Source organism: Crinia signifera, chromosome 6 (genome assembly GCF_055691185.1).
Source record: "Crinia signifera chromosome 6, ASM5569118v1, whole genome shotgun sequence".
Taxonomy (NCBI): Eukaryota; Metazoa; Chordata; class Amphibia; order Anura; family Myobatrachidae; genus Crinia; species Crinia signifera.
In genome coordinates, this window is record NC_139222.1 from 164,525,248 (window position 1) to 164,548,301 (window position 23,054).

A 23,054-nucleotide genomic window follows, 5' to 3' on the forward strand; every position below is an offset into this window, starting at 1 on the left:
GGGGATACCTATCTATCATATATATATATATACATATATATATAATCTCTACCTAGAATCTGTAACGTCCGGGTAGCGATAGAGGACCTCTAGCATCTGTCTCCTCCAAGGTGGCAGACATTTTTGGTGGGACATTTTTAGCAGATTCCATATGGACCATGTGTCCCCCACAGCGCTGGCTCCCCCAAGCCACCACTTGGGCTGCAGTGCCATTGTTACACCACTGCATGGGCTATGTGTATTGTCCTTGCTCACACAGCAAGACACTGCTTTAATCTCCAAAACGTCTGGCAAGCTTGTCAAATTCCCGAATCGCCCACATAGCATACGTCAAATATTCTATTAATTACCTCCCATCTACATAGTCCACATATAACTTTCCATATGTTCTCTTTCTACGCACACAGCCCACTGACTCCAGGCCAACATTGCTGTATGACTGGATGTGGAGGTCTGACAGTTGGCTGCACTTTGTTGTGTATATAAAGCACAAATAAAATGTAATGATAATGGAGTTTTGTGATTGGGTTTTTGGACATCAATATTGTAAGTACTAGTATTTTATTATTTTTGGGAAGCTATAGCACGCATTTTTGCTTACATTGCAGTTTCATGTATTATATAAGTAAGTGAATTCTGGGTAGACTGTCATTCAATTCAGTGAGCAATTGCTTAGTGAAGTTACACAAATATTCTGACATCTGAGGACAAGCAAGCTACAATGGTTCATCCTATTATGCCACATAGCAGGTAATTGTTGGCTTTAGTTCCATCTTCTATTTGACTTCCCACAGGTCCTGAACTAGAGAGTGGTCCTCCACCAACCTCTACAACTGACAACCAAGCAGAGATTAATATTATCCTCTCTGACCTTGAAAACAAGGACCCCACTACTTGTCCTCCCCAAGAAGAGCAGAAACCACCTACTAGACCACGTGGACGTCCCCCTAAACACTTCAGTGGTAGAAAGTATCATCGATATAGAGGACGGAGGTTAGTGCAGCACGAATTTGAGCTGCTTAACTTGTGTGTGGTCTGTATTTCAGTAACCAGTGTTAGTGGTAACTGCAGCATAGTTTTCTGTCAGAACAGTAACTTTTGGCTTAAAATAGCATGTCATACGGTCAGTGATGATTTGGCAGACAGGTGATGCGCTGCGATAGTCTCTCTGTACATCATTAAGACAGCTGGGGTGGAATAAAGTGTCTTTTAAGCTCAGTCTGATCACTCACATGTGCTGGATTGTATGCGTTTTAGTTCTAAGGGGCCAGTCAAGTTCCGGATATATATGTGATATTTTGTGTCTGTGTTTAATCTTGTGACTTGCAGGTATTATAAACCACAAAATAAACCGCTGCTTAGACCTTTTATCTGTCGAGTCTGTGGCTCCCGTTTTCTTACACAACAAGATTATACCTTCCATGTGAACTCGCATGACGGCAGCGAACCACAAACATTTCGGTGCCAGGAGTGTAACTACCAATGCCGAAGGTGGTCTTCACTAAAGGTTAGCTGGGTTTGGAATTGTCTGGTGGGGGGGATAAACAGGTCTGCAGTAATGTTAAGCTTGTGTTGTGTATTCTGGAAACAATGAGGGATTTACATTTTTATGTGCATTATGGGAAAGTGATGGTTTTGTAGGATTTCTTTATTATTATTTTTAAGTAGTTTTATATGGAACCTTACTTGATGCTAATTTCTTCTCCCAAAGGAGCACATGTTTAAACACCAGGGAAGCAAGCCTCATAAATGCGATCAATGTGAATACACAAGTGTGTATAAAAAGGATGTGATCAGACACTCTGCAGTGCACCAGCAAGAGCGGTAAGCTGTAGCCACACATACACTTACATAGGAGAATGTAAAGTGTTCTTAGATTCTAGTTTATGTATATTTGCACTTACCTGTACTGATTGGTGTGCTGTTAAATATTACAAGAAGTTTAGACACCATAAACCTTCCTACAGGCAAGTGTATATGCTCTCTTCATGGTAGAAGTACAGGGATGAGATTATTACTGTCCTGCTGTGTAAATTCTATAAATTCCAGTATAAATGCTAGGAGCTTTGGTCATAATAACCTTTGTTATTTGTTTATTTCAGAAAGAAGAAACCTTTGCTGGTGAGACCACTATACTTTTTTTTTTTTCGAATTCCTTCAAATTTGTTAATAAAGCCACACACTTGTTTATTTATTTCCTCACATTGACACTTTTATTCATGTTATATTTTGTGTATCATTCCTTTTAAGAGTATATTCTGATCCATGATTTGTTTTTGTGATGTGGGCATTTGTATACCTCCCTCCTGTCCCAACTCACTTGTGATATTCTTTCAATGCAGACTGTGAAGTCCACCTCATATCCGTGTCCTGTGTGTAACCGAGTTTATAACATGCAAAAGCGACTGACACAGCACATGAAGACACACAGTAGCGAAAAACCGCATATGTGTGACAAGGTAAATGTCCCATCGCTTTAGTTAAATGCAGTGACAGCTTTGTCTACATAATTGTGAAGTTGATAGTATTGAGTGTATGGGGACATGTGTGTACAAGCGTAGATAAAGAATAAGGGTAGTTAGAAATAGAGCACAGACAAGGCTAACATTTTCAGTAGTGTACCACAAGAATCATTATTGGGTTGTATCATATTCAGGTTGTAGATGACCTAGATTTTATGGCTTTCATATTTGCTAAGCTTTATAAAGTTCTTAAAACAGAGCAGGAAGGAAAGATTTCGACAAGATGGCAAACTGTGCTGTGAGGGATGTGATATGAATATTTAATGTAGATAAATGTGGTGTTATAAACCCATGGCACATGTTATGAAACAGGTTGAAGCTAAATGTAGACCGGCACTTTGGGGGAGATGCCTGGTTAATACCGTTTCTCCCGTTAGTTGTCAGGTTCCTGTATCAGCAGCATGGGCCTTTATGTATTTTACTTAAGAGAGAGTGTTACTTTACCTGTCCAAAGGTGCATACGCCAGTGGAAATTACTCCTCACAGCAGCATTCAAGAATAAATAAACAACATTTTTTCTTTGAGAATGTTAGCAACGCTGCCATTTTTAGCTTATATCTTGAGCATCTCTCACAGAGATGTTGGCGCTCACAGGGTTAAATAATGAACTTTTCATGCTAAAGATGGCTAGAGGTCATCAGGTACAAATGTAAATACAATGATTCATCAGGAGTATAGGATGTGATGACTTTCTGTTCTAACACAGTAGCATTCCTTGCCACATGAGGTGGCGATTTAGTAGTAGAATTTAAAAATTAATTAGATGCCCTTTTTTTCACAAACCATATTTGTAGCTTGAATTACTAAAGGGCATTCGCACTCTTTCTGGGATCATGTAGGATATATTTTCCCAATGTTTAAGTGTCTTTTTTGTGTTCATTTAAATTAACTTTATTCAAATGTTATTTTGTATATTCAACCTTATTAACTTTGAGTTGTTGCCTTTCAGTGTGGTAAAGCCTTTAAGAAGCGTTACACATTTAAAATGCACCTTTTGACTCACCTACACTGCGTGGATGAGAACAGGTAAGTTGCATTACATATTCCAGCCATTATATAAAGTATACATCAGTATATTGTCTTATTTATGTGGGCTTATATATAAATGCTTTTACCTTTTCTACACATATTTATAGAAGAACTGTCTTATATTAATGCCCAATTATTCTATGCTATGCAAGCTGATATCACAAATGCTGCCAAAATGATCAGCCCAACGTTCATCTATTCCCTAATATTACTCTAAAATACCACTATCAGGGCTTTGCACAAAACCTTTGTGCTTGTTGTTGTTGTTATTATTTGTTAGGCAGCACAAGGTGAATGCAGCACCATAAAAGAGGTAGAATTATTATTTTTATCCTTTATTTATATGGCACCATATAGCACCTAACAAAGTTGTATATGATCTGGGCTGCACGGACGGTGTAATGGTTAGCATTATTGCCTCACAGGGCTGAGGTCATGGGTTAGATTCCCACCATGGCCCTAGATGCAGAGTTTGTATATTCTTCCCGTGCTTGCGTGGGTTTCCACTGGGTACTCCGGTTTCTTCCCACAATCCAAAAATATGCTGGTAGGTTAATTGGCTCTTAAAAAATGTACCCTAGAATGAATATCCACTGCGGCAGGAACTGATGTGAATGTTCAAATATTCTCCATATAGCACTGTGGAATATGTATGCGCTATATATATAACTGGTAATAAATACATTATTAAATGATCAAAACAAGAGAAACCTTCACTTACAGTACAAGACAGTGTATGACAGATATGGATCTTGAGATCCCGTTTAAAGTTTTGTGAAGAGTCTGATGGGGAGAGGTAGAGAATTCCAGACAGTGGGAGCAGCCCGTTCAACATCTTGGAGGCAGGACTGGGAGCAAGTAATCAGTTGAGTGGTGAGGCGGCATGCATTTTTGGAGCAAAGAGGATGAGTAGGAATGTAAAGGGAGATAAGGTCATAAGCTGGGCACACACTAAGTGTTGTGTGTACCCGGGGATATTGGCATCATTTTGAACCTTGGCCACGCTGTCCCTAATTATGGAGGTGGTCATTAACCCCTTCAGTGGTGGGTTAAAATAAAAACATCCCTGGGGTGTGTCTCTTACACAGTGCTGGGGGTATGGGGTGCAAGGGGGATCACAAGCGCTGATGTCGTCAGCTGGGATCTCCAGCTTTGGCACTGATTCCTAGCTGCCTTACTGTGGGATTTAGCATAATGCATAACACAGTTAAGCCCATCCTGGCCAATAGCAGTCCTGGGTGTGGGCGTGTAATGCATTATGCAGATTCCCAGGCGCCGGTATAAGCGATGGCGGTCCCCAGGTAATCTTAAAGTGGTGAAGCCCGGAAATCTTCCGGGCTGGCTAGCACTAGCAGTGCAGCTCAGCCATGAAGATTTCCAGGCATGACACTTAAGTGTTTAACGATGTGCTGGAGCGTGCATTGTTAATGATGTTGAGTACACTAGACGAGAAAGTTATTGCCTTGAATGGCCCTTATAACTTTTACTTTATCATCTAGTGTGTATGGGGCTTTATATGTAACAGTGAGAGGAATGGATGAGTGATTTATCAGTGAGCGTACAAAGCTGGATTTGGATTCTGAAGGGGAAGAAGAGCCAGTATAGGGCTAGTAAGAGTGGGAAGTGAATGTAGTACATTTGGAGAGGAAGATGAGCTAGGCAGCAGCAAACAGAATAGATTGGAGTGAAGAGAGGCATTACTCTATGGCCCTTATTCAGCACTGAACGCAGTACAAATAGGTTCCCAAAATGGGCAAAACCATGTGCACTGCAGGGGGGGCAGATGTAACATGTGCAGAGAGAGTTACATTTGGGTGGGGTGTGTTGAAACTAAAATCTAAATTGCAGTGTAAATATAATGCAGCCAGTATTTACACTACACAGAAACAAAATATCTCACACAAATCTAACTCTCTCTGCCCCACCTGCAGTGCATAGTTTTGCCCATTTTGAGAACAAATTTGTACTGCGATCAGATCTGAATAAGGGCCTATGTGCCGAATACTGTGCACTAATTTTAAAAAATAGATATGTGCTGAAGGACAAGTTCCAATTATAGTAGAGCATTTGTTGTTTATTGAGAGCCTATAGAGCCAGTGCATTTTGGCTGTTAGGCGGTATATGGAGCAGCACAGCGCACAAGGATGAACATTTTTTCATCCCTGCCCTGAGATTGTGAATTTTGATTCCGTCTGGCCCCCTTTTTGGAGTTTTTATGTTCACCCCGTGTTTGCATGGGACGCTATGAAGTGTTCTAGTTTCCTCCCACAACCTAAGGCTTGTTATTATAATTATTATTATTTTTATTTTTTACCAATAGACACACTTGATATGTATTCAGTTTTACAGCGAAGATATATTTTTGCTAATTTATTTAGTGATACCAGTTCATATTTTTAAACTGGAATTCATTTCATCCCTGCCTTGCTAGGCCTTGTTTGTTTTTGTTGCATTTTTACTTTGAGAAAGTGTTCTGGCAATGTCATTTTTTATTGGTTGTGTGTTTTGCTATAGCTTACTTAATAATATATATGAAATTAGCCCCTTTTTTAACGCAAATAAATCTAAAATTTACTTTTCGGTACTTATGTAATATCTGGATTCCCGTTTTTCTTATGAGACCGCGTCCCCTCGTGGGGCTCGCTGCGCTCACCACGCTTCGGGCACAGTGGCTCGCTGCGCTCGCCACACTATATAAAATCAACTCCATGCGTAGTTGGATAGTAGGGGTATGAAAAAATGGGGTGCATTTAACATGGGAGCCCAGATAATACATAAGTACCGACTTTTCTGTTACATTAAATGCATTGATTATCTATCATCCAGGCTGAATACTTTATAATTTACTGTGAGCTCTTCGAAACATACTCGACATTGGACTTAATATAGATTAACGATATTTCATTGATGATTCATATTTTATTTAGTAGTTTGTTCTTTTTATTCAAGCCAATGTGTATGTCCTGGAATACAGATCTGCTATATACATATTATTTATTTAGAATAAGCAAGTGTTGCCAGTAATATCTAAATATCTGGATAAACAATTGTCAATGCTTATAATTGACCAGTTTTGGTGCTATCACTTCAGTGTTAATTAGGTATAATTGTGTATTCTAATGAATTATACACCACCTACTGTAAATTCTTTGGTACTGTCTAATATGCTTAGAATGTATAGAAGTGGATACATTTTACAGAATTTTGTTCTTTTTGGCATTGCATTACATTTTCGCTACAGCAGCTGGCCCAGCGGGATGAGATTAATGTTAAGGAAATGAAACTATTCTTGCTCACTGTCCCTATCGTTCTCTCTCCCGGTTTTCTCTTTATCTGTCCAGCACAAAGCTTGCAACCCAGGCAGATATTTACACATCAATACACGTACGCTGAAAGTAGAGATTGCAATAGAGAGAGCTAATCTGCTTAATAACATTTTATAAGTAATGGAGTCACCTCTTCCTGTACACACAACTTAGAATTTATCCTCAATAACTTCATATACGATGCGCAAAAAATACCGAGCCAACAAGAAGGAGACCTCAAATCAGCATTACAGTCTTCACGCTGTCATTACTGGGGCATCACCATGAAAACCCAAAGCCTTACATTTTCCTCTGAGCTATTTGAGTTAATGTAAAATGTGTATTCGCTTAATGGACTACCACTAACATAAACACCCCACATCCTGTTTCTGTATTTGAGTCACTTGGTAATGCAGTGAATAAACCAATGTCCCTGTGTGCACTGGGCCTGATTCAAAGATGTAGAGTACGGCTGATGTTCACGTAACTGAGTGATTACAGTCAGACTGTGCATGTGCTGCGTTCCCATTGAGGGTTCTGTCACAAAGTTATTGACCAGAATTCACAGTTTGGGGGTGCTAACGTGGTGTTAGAGGGGGGTGGTTGTAAAAACACAGACAGGACGTGTTTCCGATGTCAGCTGTAACGTACAAAAGCATGGCATCTGCGTTACTACTGACGGGTCCAATCTGCATAACCATAGGGCTTTCCTTAAGCTCAATCTTCCTTGTAATTGCGTACAGGCGGCCTATGTGTACTCAATTAAAAAAGGATTGTGGTAGCCCTGATGATGCCCCTATTTTATTTGTGGGTGGCAGCTTCACTTACTGATTTTAGCAGTCACGTTGTAGATGAAATTGGACTTGCAGCGGCATTAACGTCCACTCTCAGTCCAGATCTCAGGATGTTCCGTGTTTCTCAGTTTAAATCAAACCTGTCATTTCCTGCTTACCATATGAATGTCCGAGATACACTCCCAAACAAGTCTAATGTTCAGATCTCCATTTTTTTTAAGGTATAAATGCGAGTTTTGTGAGTACATGTGTGAAGACCGTAAGCAGCTTCTGACTCACCAGCTCACTCACATGAATGACAAGCCATTTGAATGCAATCAGTGCAAGTACCATACATTCCGCCAAGATTTCCTACTTTCTCACCAGGCAACCAAACATGCAGGTATTGTATTCACCCAGTATTGTATTCCCAGCAGTTTGTGGGTGTATGTGTGTTGAACCTATGCCAAAATGCAGGTGCCAGAAGTGTGTTCAGCTTATTGAATGTTGCATGCAGAACCGGATTAAGACCTCCAGGTGGCTCTAGACAAGATAAGGGTTTGGAGCACTGAACCGTTCATGCAATGATTACCTTCTGTAGGCAAACTGAAGCTGAAGGCATAGTTCAGAAAGAATTGCGACAATTCCCGTCCGTTATCGGCAAATCTGCCTCTTCAATCCTGTCGGGCAAAACGGCATTGAATAGGCGCCTGCCGCTATCTCCCCCATTGGAAATAGCAGCGGGGATTGAATACCCCCCTTAGGAGTATATTTACTGCTAACGTGATTGTGCAGGTGATGTGACTGAAAGTGACCAGGCCTGGATATACTCACCATTGAGCAGCCTGGATTTTATCAATGTGAAGCACTGGTTTCCACTTGCGTGTGCACAGTACCCTGGCATAGGTCTTAGCATAAGGTAGTAAATTAGGCTTCAGGGGCTCTCCGCAACTACAGTCACTTTGTATGTGTCGTAGAATCAGACGTACCGTGTGCTGTTGCCACAACCATGGGAAAACTGGATGTAATGGAGGACAGACCTTCACTCTGACCACCAAGGAGAAGACATGACTTAGCAGAAAGGGGCTATGCACTGCAGCAATAGGCTGCACAGACTGAGAATGGATTAAAATGCTTTATACCACCATATTAATTCATTAAGTGGCACCCGTAGTTTTGACTGTGTGTGAGGCTGGGCTGCAGGGACCTCCGGTGCATCTTTGTATGTGCGTGTGCGTGTGCGTGTGTGTGTGTGTGTGTGTGTATATATATATATATTTGTAGTAGAAGACAGCACTCCCATCAACAATTGTAACTTAGCCCCGGTGTCTTCGAAATAACGGCAAGGGTACCAAAATACATAGCAGATTGCGTGGCACTCAGTCAGAAATAATGCAAATACGCCGATTTGTTATCAAACGTTTTCAATGTTATTAGTACATCTTCATCCGGATAACAAACAAGTTGAAACACATACCTTAAATAGACATCAATACCTCAAGTGCGCTGTCCAACCTCCGGCATCACCTAGATGCGCTCACTGATAGCGTCATCAGCCGGTGCCGGTTGTCTCGACAGCGGTCCGTAACCAAGTGCATGCAATAACACCGACGCACAAATGCATGCCAACAGTGAAGTGTACCACGTACGTGGTGTACTTCACTTTTGGCATGCATTTGTGCGTTCGGAGAGAGGCGCAGTCAGTAGGGTCGCAAACACACACATTTTATTTGTGTGTGTTTGCGACCCTACTGACTGCGCCTCGCTCCCTCATTGGCATCTGCAACAACCCTTAACCAACCTCACTTTCATGTTCTTCATGGCTTAGGCCAAGCAATGGAGGTGATGTTAGGCTGGCTACCAATAGTACACTGGACCCTAGGCGGCAGCCGGTACCACCTTGTCCATGACCCAGTGCTGTATGTATGTATGTGCACTTGAAAAGTACCATACATCCGTTTATAAAATCTGAGCCTTTCTATTCTCTAGGTGGAAAGCCCTTTTCCTGTGATTATTGCCACTTCTCTACAAAACACAAGAAGAACCTACGCCTGCACGTTCAGTGTAAACATGCACACCTATATCAGGAATGGTTCCAGCGCCACCCTGTGGAAACCCCTTGTCGTCGGCGGCCCTTTTTTTCTCTTCAGCAGATTGAGGAGCTGAAACAGCAGCATGAGCATTCTGAGGTCCAGGGTCCATCAGAACAAGGAGAGGTCTGTACACAATAGGTCAATATGGGATGCAACCAGGAACAATTTTAAAGGACAAATGCATTTAGTATATTTCTCTTTCAATGGTCCTGGTGACACAGTTCAACACTGGGATGTAGGAGGGTCCGAAGGAGCCAGGCACCTATCCTAAAGCTTTTAGAGGGTAGGCTCCTCCCCTACTGCATCCCGGACTCTTCAGTTCGTGTTAGGTGCCCACTGGAGTGGGTGCTATTCTAAAGGGCTGCGGGAGCAGCCGAAGAAATAGAGTAGTTAGGGAATTTTTATTATTTTATTAACTATTCACCCTAGCTAGGTAGGCACAGAGTGAGGATTCTCATTAGTGAATCCTCACTCTGCTAGCGCAGCAGGAGCTGACAGAAGCGCGTCCTGTCAGCTCACTGTGCACAGGGGAGACGCTGTCTGGTCTCCCTGTGCAGCGCTTACAGCTTCTTTTAAGAAGCTGCCTGGGCTCCGGAGCGCTCTGAAACCGGCTTCACGCAGGTGGGGATCATGGGGGACAGGCGCTCCGTGATGGCGGCGGACATTTTCTGCGGAGTTTACACACTGAGCTGCTGTTATGAGAGGACAGCAGTGTGTTACAGGCATGTTCCAAGTGGTCCCCAGTCGAGGGGGAGATACTGGAACTAGGAGATCCTACTAAGGGAGCGGCTGTCTGGGGGTGGTTGACGCCAAAAGTCACGGACCCCGCAGCAGCAGGGACTTGGTCTCTTCCCTCACTCTGTTTTGGCGCCTTTCAGAACGCTTGCAGCGGAGCTGAGCTGGCTTACAGATCCCGACAGAGTGTTTGGATTTCCTGGGCATCGTTTCCCCGCATCTGAAACCGACACACAGATAAGTGGCTGGGTGCATTGACTCTGTATAAGCGCTGTTGTACATTGTATGCACTGTGTGGTTACTTTACATCATGTCTGAGCAACAAGCTGTGGTTTTGGGGAGGGAGCCCTTAATACTATGAGCGCTTGTAATGTTTGTACACAAAAATTTGTACCTGTGCAGATGGCCAAGGGGGGTTTGTGTATTGCTTGCGCAGCTGTGAGACCCATGGGGAGTGAACCCCAGAGGGCAGAGCAAATTGAACCCGCGTGGGCTAGTGCCCTGGGCAGGTCTGTTAACGCTTTAGTGCAATTGCTGGACAGACAGAGTGATGCCTTGGTAGAACCTCAGAGACCTATGTCATCATCTCAGCAGTCCTCTGGCTCCTTGCCTCTTACCCAGGCAGATCCTGCCTTCATACAGGTGATGCAGGATACTGCAAAGGGGATTAACAGGTTTAGTAACTTGCTAGACAAAATTGATGTTGATGCTGTAGGGACCCCTAAAAGGTCTTACTCGGTGCCTTTATTGGCAGATGAAGAGGAGGGAGCATATGCAGACATTCCCTGGGAGCAGGGTGATGATTCTGAAGATTCCTCAGCCGCAGGGGTGGAGGATTTGATTATAGCTGTTAAACAGGCTTTAAAACTTTCAGTGGAGGATAAAACTCCTGCTAAAGGTGTATTTAAACGGCAGCGTAAGGAAGCTGTTACATTTCCTTCAGATGAAGGTTTACAAGAATTGTTGGAAGGAGCTTGGAAAACTCCTGATAAAAGGCTGCAGATGCCAAAGAGATTCTTAAGTTTGTACCCCATGCCGGAGTCTCATGCGGAGCTCTGGGAAAAAGTGCCAGTAGTTGATGCTTCTGTGGCACGTCTGTCAAAAGCTACTGTATTACCAGTGCAAGGGGGCGCAGCTTTTAAGGACCCGGTGGACAAAAAGCTGGAGGGTAATCTCAAAGCTATATTTGAAGGGGTGGGATTCACCCTACGTCCCCTTATTGCTTCAGCCTGGGTCTCTAAGGCCATGATTGAGTGGGCCAATGATTTATGCACCATTTTACATGCTGATCCTTGTGTATTGTTGCTAGCGGAGAAGCTTAAGGCAGCTGCAGAATATGTGTTGGAAGCTGAAGAGGAAGCTCTCAAAATGGCGACCAGAGTTTCCACAGTGTCTATCAATGCCAGGAGAGTACTCTGGCTTAAGGCCTGGGAGGCAGATAATGAGTCTAAGAAGGCCTTAGAAACATTGGCTTTCAAAGGAAAGTTATTGTTTGGATCTGAATTAGAAGAGATTATTAAGCAGGCCATGGGTGGCAAGAGTACCTTCCTGCCTGCCCCCGCAGCCAAGCAGACATCAAGATTTTCTGCTTTTAGGCCGTCCTTTCGGCCCTCCCCTAGAGGTGGTGCGTCCTTTCGAGGACAGTCATTTAGGGGAAAGTTTCAATCCTCCAGGGGTAAGGCCCCAAAGTCAAAATTCGGTTATTTTCACAAGAAACCTGTCACCAAAGGAGAGGACAAACCCTCCGCATGACTGTCAGGGGATTTGCCCGGCAGTGGTAAAGGTGGGGGGTCGTCTATCACAGTTCAGGGATGCCTGGGCGTCACTAGACCAGGATTCCTGGGTGTTAGACATTATAGCCCAGGGATACAGAATTCCCTTCAAAGGTCTTCCTCCGAGAAGATTCATTCCCACAGTTTTACCAAAGGAAGCTCGGCTCCGTACAGCTCTCTTAAGAGCAGCTCACTCTCTGTTAGAGAAGGGGGTGGTAATCCCGGTTCCCAGGGCAGAGTGGAAGAAAGGCTTTTATTCCACTCTGTTCCTGGTACCCAAACCAGACGGGTCTTTCAGACCAATACTGAATTTAAAGTCACTGAATGTCCATTTGTGGGTAGACCATTTCAAAATGGAGTATCTGCGGTCAGTGCTGCTAAGCCTGGACCAGGGAGTATTTTTGGCGTCCATGGATGTCCAGGACGCGTATCTTCATGTCCCCATACACCCAGAACATCAGGCCCTGTTGAGGTTTGCGATAGGAGACCTGCACCTACAGTTCCAGGCGTTGCCCTTTGGTCTGGCCACAGCACCAAGGGTTTTCACCAAAATAATGTCTGTAATGGTGGCGGTGCTCAGGCTGAGGGGAATCACGGTGATACCTTATTTGGACGACCTGCTGTTCAAAGCAGAGTCAGCAGACAGGTTGCAGAGTCACTTGGCAGAAGCCATCAATTTTTTGCAGGCTCACGGCTGGCTTTTAAACTTACAAAAGTCTCAGTTGGTGCCGTCACAGAGACTCCAATTCTTGGGGGTCATTCTGGATACCCATCTACATCGGGTATTTTTACCGGAGGCAAAGGCCAGGGTTCTGGTTGCCTTAGTCCAGGAGATTCTCAGCTCTTGGAGCACATCAGTGTGGAGGTGCCTCAAGCTGCTGGGGAAGATGGTGGCGTCTTTCGAGATGCTGCAGTTTGCCAGGTTCCACTCTCGGGTGTTCCAGTGGAACATTTTGACGGTTTGGTCAGGAAACACACAGACCATGAAGTCAGAACAGATAGTGCTGTCTTCAGAAACTCGAGCCTCCCTGAAATGGTGGACAGACGTGGATTCCCTTCAGTGGGGTCGGTCACTGCAGTCCTGGAGCTGGCTGGTAGTCACTACCGACGCCAGTCTCAGGGGCTGGGTGGCAGTAGTCTTGGACCTGCGTCTGCAGGGCTTGTGGACTCCAGAGGAATCTGCCTTACCGATCAACATCTTGGAACTGAGAGCTGTGTGGAAAGTGATTTCTCTGGCGGGAGACAGGTTACAGAGGCTCCCTTTAAGGATTCAGACCGACAACGCCACAGCTGTGGCGTATCTGAATCACCAGGGAGTCACACGCAGCAAACTGGCCATGTGGGAGGTGTCCAGAATCCTCTTGTGGGCGGAACAGAATGTTCCAGCTTTATCAGCTATATTCATACCAGGAGTGGAGAATATAGAGGCCGACTTCCTGAGCAGGGAGGAGCTGAAGGAAGGGGAATGGAGCCTGAATCCTCAAATATTTCATCAAATTACCTTGAAGTGGGGAACCCCGGACGTGGACCTGATGGCATCCAGGTTCAACCATCAGGTGCCCAGGTTTTATGCCAGGACAAGGGACCCACTGGCAGAAGCAGTGGATGCCATGACTATCCCCTGGGAGGGGAATCTTCTTTATGTTTTTCCGCCAGTCCCAATGCTGGCGAGAGTGTTGAAGAGGATACAGGCCCAAGAAATCCCAGTGATTGTAGTGGCCCCGGATTGGCCAAGGAGGTCCTGGTACTCGAGGCTTCAGAGGTTGTCTGTGGACTCGTGGCGTCTACCTCTGTGGTCAGACCTTCTAAGACAAGGACCGTTCAACCATCAGGATTCAGCTCGATTAATTTTGACGGCCTGGCTGTTGAAACCGCCATTTTAAGGAATAAAGGGTTCTCAGAGGCGGTGGTTAACACCATGATAAAAGCCAGAAAGTCTGTGTCTTCGGCAAATTATTTTAGGGTCTGGAAAACCTATATTCGATGGTGTGAGAGGCAGAAGTCACACACATCACGATTTAAGTTGACAAGAATGTTGGAATTTTTGCAGGATGGTTTTTCCTCTGGGTTAAGCCTTCAGTCACTAAAAGTGCAGATCTCGGCCTTGTCCATTTACTTTCAGAAAAGGATTGCATTATTGCCGGAAGTACAGACCTTCTTACAGGGGGTGTCTCGGTTGAAACCTCCCTACAAACAACCAGTAGCACCATGGGACTTATCTCTGGTTTTGGGATGCCTTCAGAAGGCACCTTTTGAACCATTAAGGTCGGCTGACCTTAAGTTCCTTACATGGAAACTGGTATTTTTGTTGGCAGTGGCGTCAGCAAAAAGGGTGTCAGAGTTGGGAGCATTGTCATGCAAGTCCCCTTTCCTGATATTTCACGATGATAGGGCAGTCCTTCGGACGGTACCCCAGTTTTTACCAAAAGTAGTCTCTGCTTTTCATCTAAATCAGGAGATAGTTCTGCCTGTGTTCCAACCCCCAGAGGGTTCAAGAAAAAGGGACAAGTTGAGGAATTTGGATGTTGTGCGTGCCTTGCGCGTTTATGTGGACAGAGTTAAGAGTGTCAGAAAGACTGATACCTTGTTAGTGTTGTATGACATACACAAAATTGGTTGGCCTGCTTCTAAGCAGACCATTGCTAGGTGGTTGCGCTCTGTTATAGCGTTTGCATATACTAAAGTTGGTAGGCCTGTACCGGCCAGAATTAATGCGCATACCACCAGGTCAGTCGCCACCTCTTGGGCGGTTCGACATGGGGCAACAGCTGAGCAGGTTTGCAGGGCTGCCACTTGGTCATCTGTTCATACATTTGCCAAATTCTATAGGTTCCATGAGTTCTCGTCGGAGGACGCATCATTCGGGCGAGCAGTGATGAGAGCTGCAGACCTGAGCGTACCCACCCAAAGGACCGGCTCTGGAACGTCCCAGTGTTGAGCTGTGTCACCAGGACCATTGAAAGAGAAAAAGGGATTTTTGTAAGAACTTACCGTTCGAATCCCTTTCTCTGATATGGTCCTGGTGACACAGCGATCCCTCCCTTACGCTCAGTAAGTATGCCAGGTTCATGATGTTTCATGTTATTTGGTTAAAAGTTATTGTTGAAAAATGTGCATATAATATGTGCAGGCGTTTGTACTGAGTTCATGTATTCCAGTGGCTTTGAAAGATTGAACTGAAGAGTCCGGGATGCAGTAGGGGAGGAGCCTACCCTCTAAAAGCTTTAGGATAGGTGCCTGGCTCCTTCGGACCCTCCTACATCCCAGTGTTGAGCTGTGTCACCAGGTATCAGATGCAGCTGATACTTTTGGAGTGATGAGGCACTTGGTACCAACTCCCCCATATATGCATAGGGTAATGGGCCAGCATACATCAGCAATCACAATTAATGGATTTCCAGATCCAGGGATTTTTTGGCCAGATAAATGGATTCTACAATCTATCGGACTTGCCCACACATTACAGATTTATTTCAGTGATCGGCAGATTTTTCCATCTAAAGATTGCATCTTCATATCTGGAAATTGCCTAATTGATTGTCATTTCAGCTGTTCATAATGTAAATAGATGAAGAAGACGAATTGGGAATGCCCACACATATAAAAAATCTGATTAAGCAATCGATTGGCGATCCCTATTAATTTTTGATTGGGGTTGCCAAAAGGGGGAGCCCACACATCTAAAATTAATTGTGGCAATCCTCTCCATATCTCAGGATTGTCACAATTAATTGCTGATGTATAGGGCCCATAACATTGCCCTGGTGACCATCTTTAATAATACTTTCATTCTCTTTCTAATAGATGGAGTCCCTTATTTATTTGTAGCCAGAATGGGGAGATCTTCTGCCATGCCTGCACTACATTATTTTATTGTAGTGCAGGATATTAAATTGTGCACCTTTTATGTGGACACATCAATTTTTTGAAGTCATTTTTATTTATTTGGTTATTTTAAGTAATGCGTGCACTGAAACTTCTCCACACCGGTCTACTGAACTAGTGGCATCTAGGGGTTATTTTGTAGCCACTGTGGTGGATAAGTGGGGCTTGTCTTCCACAGTAGATCTGATATTGTGAGAACAGGCCTTCTCCACAGCAGCAAAGAGTTTAAGGATAACACCTTGTAGACATGCAGTGTTTAATGATTAAGTGATGTTGTTGTGTTGATAACATGGGGCCTTATTTTGGTTCATTCTTTCTGACAAAATCCTTCTTAGATGGGCAAAACCATGTGCACTGCAGGTGGGGCAGGTGTTACTTGTGCAGAGAGAATTAGATTTGGGTGGGGTTTTACTTCAAAGTGAGATCTATATTGCAGTGTAAAAATAAAGCAGTCAGTATTTTCCCTGCACAGAAACAAAATTACTCACCCAAATATAATTCTCTCTGCACATGTTACATCTGCCCCCCCCCTGCAGTGCACATGGTTTTGTCCATCTAAGAAGGATTTTGTCAGAAAGAATGAACCAAAATAAGGCCCATGGTGACCGTAGAATTGGTGTAAATTTGATGACAAAAGTGATACACAAAAATTGCAAGTTGACTTGTAGGATCTCCCACATTGTGTAATATTATTGTATGACTTTACTTAGAACCCTCCCAGAGAACTTACATATCACATGCTTCACCAACCCTCTCAGGAGGAAGGACATGCACAGAATACACTGGAAGCTGCTACTATAATCTATGAACAAGGTGAGACCAGCATGTTTTTCTTTAGATAACATTGTGGGGCTGTTGCAAAGTTGAGCTCATGTCAGCTTTAATTGCTTGCATGGCACTAAATCCATATGCAGAGTTGTATGTATCCTTGCAAGCAGGCTGCCCATATCCACACACTTGCTTTGATACCTGTAATCATAATTGTCAGTGCCGATTTTATTCCTATTATTAATATTATTATAAAATTGTATTGATAAAAAGCCACAAGTGGTTTGCAGCGCCATACAACACATTACAACTATACAGGTACACAGAACTAAATAACTACAATAGAGCACAGATAACAATTAACAGCATCATTCTCGGTACAAGATACAGCTGAGATGTAGGGAAGCAGACTCCTCTGTCTGTATTGTATTGCTGGTTGTTGTTGGTAGCGATGGATGGTTATGAGTGAGAAGAACTGCGGTTATAGGCGATAGATGAGTAGGAGACAGCTGTAATTGAAGTGCAAGAAAAGAGGGCTGGGTACTTGTGTACTAGCACGGCGCCCACGATAATTAGTCGCCCGATTTTTGATTGCATCGCATGCCATACACCCGATGGCATGCAATGCGATTTTGCCCCATATACGATGTTAAATTGCATAAGCACCCTAATGGGTGCTTACAATGTTAAATGCACCGAGGGGTGGCGGTACGTGTCCTACGACCTTATCATACCCCCACTATCCACGTTGGCGTGGAGTTGATTTTTATATAGTGTGGCGAGCGCAGCGAGCCCCGCGTGGGGACGCGTATACCTTTGAAGTTCTGCGCGGCCCGCTGCGCTCGCCACGCTTCGGGCTCGGTGGCTCGCTGCGCTCGCCACACTTTATAAGATCAACTCAACGCCCACGTGGATAGTGGGGGTATGAAAAGGTCGTAGGACGCGTACCACCACCCTTCGCAGGCTCGCTGCGCTCGCCACGCCACCACTTGTAGGGTGGCGTGGGGGTGCATTTAACATTGTAAGCACCCATTAGGGTGCTTATACAAGTTATAATCGCATCCCATCGCATTGTATGGCATTGTATGCCATATACAATGCCATACAATTTTAAAATTGTATGACATTGTGGAACATCGCTCGATATCGCATGCGATATGGTCTGCGATGCGATGGGCGCCGTGATAGTACACAAGTACCGAGGGCTGTGAGAACAGGAGGTAAGAGGACCCTGGGCCTCCAAGTAACTTACAATCTAGAGGGAGAGCAAGGCAAGGATGCCTGAAGAGATGAGCAAGACATAAGGTGGTGGGTACGGAGAGCAGCCATGGTACTAGGTTATGCGGAAGCTTACGCTTTGATAAACAGGTGGGTTTTTAATGTCAATTTGAAGCTTTGCAAGATCGTGGAGAGTCTTAAAAAAATTGGGGAGCTCATTCCAGTGAAGGGGGCAGCACGGACAAAATGAGGTTGAAGATGTAGGGGGCAGTGGAGTTAGAGAAGGCCTTATATGTGAGGAGTACAAAAAGATAATTCTGAAAACTTTGCATTTATGCCTCTGGATTAGTTTGCATAGCCGGCAGCTCCATGGTAACACCCTCTATGGGTATTGCCTAAGTGAGACACCCCATTATAGGCCTGTTTCCACCGCAAGTATAGATGCACTTGAATGCAGATGACTCTCTTACTTGTATACACTCAGCTACTGAGATTGTGAAGTACAAAAACACACAGGATACACTCCTGCATCAGCCCCTGCAAGTCATTGTACACTTAAGTGGAGGAAGGTATCTATGGAAAGTGGAGAGAGATCTATTAGAAATGATTTGATTTCTTCCTGTCTGTGTAGGTGGAGAAGGTGATGAACTTGCAACACAGGCTGCTCTTGATCTGCTTTTGAATATGAGTAACCAAAGAGATGGTCCTGGAGGTCCATTGCAAGTATGTTGTATTCTAGCAGTACAAAATTAGTATAAGGATATGATGTTTTAGGGTGAAAACTGTTATACTGTATACACTTGGCTTGTGTAAGTACAGTAGGCTAGCTTTGAGAACCAGGATACTCTAACCGCTCTCATGCAACATGTATTGTTACTAGCATGCATGACTTTTGTTACTGATCTGCACCATTATTGTTGGTAACTATTTCCTTTCTGTAGGTGGCTGTGGTAAAATCCGCGCCCTGTACGGACAGCCACGTGTCAGAAGTTACATCTCAAGAGCCACATATGGCTCAGGTTCTAACATTACATATGGATGAGAGACAAGTGACCGAGGTGCAAGAAGCAGCTTATGAGGAGACTGGCATTTCAGACACTGGCTATGAAGGAACGGTGCAACAAATTACTATAAATACAGCTTTCAGCACCTCTGAGTACAACCTTATTAATTCAGAGCGCATGCAATCACAGATATGCAGGTAATACTCTGGTTGGGACCATTGGTAAGGAAGTATGGACTTAAGGGCTTGCTTCAGCTTTATTAGCAAAATAACATACAAATGGACAAAAATATGTTTAACTGCAGGTGGTTTGGATATACTATGTGCAGAGATTTAGACTTGGGTGGGGTATGTTCAAACTGAAATCTAAATTGCAGTGTAAAAATAAAGCTGTCTAACATCTGCAGGCTACATGCAAAAGCAGCCAGTATTCAGCCTGCAGAGAAACAATATAAATGCATTTGATCCCCTTGCAGAGCAACTTTGTTCGTTCCAGACACAAAATTACTTGCTTTTTTTTTTTACTGAATCTGGCCCCAAGTGAGGTATGAGAATGGGAAATCTTGGGGAAAAAGGCGGTACAACTGATAGTAGGTGGTGGAGAGGTATTGTAGAAGAAGATTGTCACCTACATTTTCTTGTGCTTGCAGTGAGAATGAGGCATCCCCTAGATTTCCCCAGACACTCCTGGCAGAGAATGTAAAAGACAAGAATGCTCTTCAGATCAAACCACAACAATCACAAGTGAGACCTGATGTGACATCAATAAGCAACCACATATTTTCTAATATTGTTCTCTCTAAATATGATGTGTCTTCCAATTTAGAATGCTCCAAACACACCTCAGCCTCCATCTGCAACTAAAAGGTTTTCCTGTAAAATTTGCAATTCTGCCTTCTGGGGTCGAGCTGAAATGGAGACTCATAAAAGATCTCATGTCGAAGGCGGCAGCGGATTTAAATGCCCAGATTGTGATTTTAGTGCTGAAACATGGCCTGAGATCAGGGTGAGACTTTACAATTTATCTGTACTGCACCTGCAGCCTGCCTCCTGATTTTCATTTTACATGGATCTATATCTTTCGCTATTACAGTTTTAGTTTTAACTGAGCCTTCTTTGTCTGTTGTATGTTTCTGTTTCCTCTGTTAGGATCACACGTCCCTGCACTCTGACCTCCGACCTCACCGCTGCAATCAGTGTAGTTTTGCTTCTAGGAATAAGAAAGATCTAAGCAGACATGCAATGACACACACCAACCATAGGCCACATTCATGTCATTTGTGTGGACAGAGGTAGGAATGACCAACTGTACAATATCTCCACAGTGTTTGATTGTTTGTGCTTCAAGTACTGTACTATTGTCCTTATTGTGTTATTGACTCATTGTTTGTATTAATGTATTTACAGTGTATGAACCCCTGCTTATGTGTGCATTAGTATTAATCCACTGCACTCCCCAACATATTACTTAAATAGTTATCACAGAGTTCGGCACTCACCATAATCAACTATGGGGTTCTGGTTCATATATTGGTCAGTACATTTAAGCTTGCAGCCCTATCAAGGGACCACATTTCTCTGCAAATCCTATTTTAGACCATCACTCAGAATTATAAACTATATATACATACTTTAAATAATAAAGGGAGCCACAGTTGACCTCACTATTGAGTGTTGTTTTTGCCTCACAAATCTAAATTTCTAGTTACTGAGACTGGGTACACCTTTAAAAGAATTATCTGCCAACCTGCTGTTGCGCCCAGTTAGCCAGAGCGGCCAGTTAGGCAAACATACACACCTACCAATTGCTCGATTTGTTGGGCCAGGCACAACTGGGTAAGCATGTAAATGTGCATGCCAAATTGTGATGTCTTGTTGGTAGTTCTTGCAGCCAGTTTTTGGGTAGTTGGTGGGTCACGAGTACTCACGTGTAGAGAGATATCATCGTCAGCTTTGCTGTAGGGCTGACCCGATATGTCTGTGAATGACGATACTCACAGACTTAGTCTGCCAACCTGCTACATATATATTATTTCTCGAATGAGTGATACAGTATGTCTTTTTATTGTATAGCCAGCATAAGTGGTTTTCATTACCCAACACTCATTTATGTGCAAATCTAAGCTGCTTAAACCATCTAAATTCTTATACTGTATCTATCTCTAGTTTTCTCACTTCTTAAGAAATGCAAAAGGGGAGGGTGCCATTTGTTACAGATGACTCCTGTTTGCAGAGATACTTGGTTGCTTTCTGTTACACTTCTAGTAAAATGCATTACTTTGTTTATTATGCCATCCAGATTTAATAGAAAAGGTCATCTAAAATTCCACATCCAGCGGTTACACACTGGGGCAAATATGGAGCAGCCGGAGAGGGCAGGTGAGTGGGAGAGCATGGCATAAGGTGCCCATACACGGTTTGGCGGGTGCGATGAGATGCGAACCCCCGCACACATCCCATCGCAAAAAGTTTGTGCTGCAAATACTTTTTGTACTGGATTGCATTGTATTGCATCTCATTGCATTGCAATCATGTATTGTGTCTTTCATTGTTTTTGCAGAATTTACATCTGCACCGGCCATGGATGAAGAGCACATATTCCTTACTCAGGAGGGGACTCTGGGCAACCAGGTTAGGATGGAAATAAGGCTCTATGATATAAGACCTGCCATTTAATATTAAAATGAGCTCTTTTATGGTGTCCACATGGTGTCCCTCATTTTCCAGTTACCTGAGGGCCTGATTGCTTAACAATACACTACTTGGGTGTAACAGCTTGGATTTATTCTTGTCATATTTTTAGAGATGTGCAGATCCTGATTTACCCGAATCTCAAATCGGGATCTTATTGGATATCCGGTTGTCACATGTTTTGGAGCCAAAACATGTGACAGCTGATAGCCAATAAGATCTTGTTTTGAGATCCGGGTAAATCTGGGTAAATCCTGATCTGCATATTTTTATCCTTCAGCTGTCCTCCTTTCTGGCCTGTTCTAGAAAACAGCTTTAGAGGTTTCTGTATTTCCAACCTGCTTTTACATTTCCACATTTTACTGATTCCTACCTAACAAAATGTTCTACACAGTGTGCTATCTCCCTATGTCAGTCAGAACCCCACAGCTTCTGAAATTATCTAATCAGGTTCTGTATTTCTTACTAACTTAATGACCTACTTCTTTCAAAAGCAGTTTCTATGACAAAACTGTCTCTGGTTATAGCCTTAGTGATTCTGTTTCCATCTTGACACCATTATTTTGTATTTTTCTCTTCCTTAGGAAGATACGGCTTATATTCAAGAAATTACAACAGCTGATGGACAGACCCTACAGCAGCTGGTCACATCAGATAACCAGGTGATGTTGCTATCCGTAGATATTGGAGGGAGTGAAGGGAAGACTAGTCTGCCATCTTGCTAGCATTCTTTTGGTCAGCACACTGCTGAATCTGCCTCTAGCAACAGTGGAACACTACAGGGTCTCCTTCCCATGTGTTACCATGTTCCTCTTTTGTTTTTTTAACATTAATATAGCGCTGTCATATGTCATTGCGCTTTATGTAAATAGACATGTTTCATATTGGATCTGATAAGGTACAGGCAGTCAGTGCAAGGACTGACATAGGGAGCAGCAGTAGAGGAATGTTTTGCATGGAAAATAATTGTATCTGCTGCATTCAAAATAGATTGTAGGGGTGAAAGTCTGTATAGGGGAAGACCAGTGAAACGGCAGTGGCAGGTGGTTATATCCAAGTGTACCAACCGCCACTCACCAGTTATGTGTGTTTGCTCTCTCTGTATGGATTGCTGTTCTTAACCCATATTCTTACCCTGTGTAATATTGAGCCACTGCACCCTGCTGTTACTTTGCTTTACTCTTTACCACCAATATTGATGTATCTCCAGGTATGATTAAGCTAGAATGGATGAACAGTGCTGGGTTTCACCTAATATAG

General features: G+C 43.5%; 1 protein-coding gene across 1 annotated transcript in view; it reads left to right on the forward strand.

The window, feature by feature from the left end:
* ZNF335 (zinc finger protein 335) overlaps positions 1 to 23,054 on the forward strand; it is a 68,640-nt gene that overhangs the window by 40,984 nt on the left and 4,602 nt on the right. Inside the window, exons 8-24 of the mRNA XM_083147889.1 lie at positions 795 to 993; positions 1,330 to 1,507; positions 1,712 to 1,824; positions 2,103 to 2,121; positions 2,343 to 2,459; positions 3,472 to 3,548; positions 7,872 to 8,032; positions 9,619 to 9,845; positions 16,825 to 16,927; positions 18,732 to 18,823; positions 19,042 to 19,301; positions 19,754 to 19,847; positions 19,930 to 20,109; positions 20,253 to 20,395; positions 21,403 to 21,482; positions 21,664 to 21,734; positions 22,379 to 22,456. Of these exons, the coding sequence (XP_083004015.1) occupies positions 795 to 993; positions 1,330 to 1,507; positions 1,712 to 1,824; positions 2,103 to 2,121; positions 2,343 to 2,459; positions 3,472 to 3,548; positions 7,872 to 8,032; positions 9,619 to 9,845; positions 16,825 to 16,927; positions 18,732 to 18,823; positions 19,042 to 19,301; positions 19,754 to 19,847; positions 19,930 to 20,109; positions 20,253 to 20,395; positions 21,403 to 21,482; positions 21,664 to 21,734; positions 22,379 to 22,456 (2,192 nt within the window). The remainder of the gene's footprint in view (positions 1 to 794; positions 994 to 1,329; positions 1,508 to 1,711; positions 1,825 to 2,102; positions 2,122 to 2,342; positions 2,460 to 3,471; positions 3,549 to 7,871; positions 8,033 to 9,618; positions 9,846 to 16,824; positions 16,928 to 18,731; positions 18,824 to 19,041; positions 19,302 to 19,753; positions 19,848 to 19,929; positions 20,110 to 20,252; positions 20,396 to 21,402; positions 21,483 to 21,663; positions 21,735 to 22,378; positions 22,457 to 23,054) is intronic.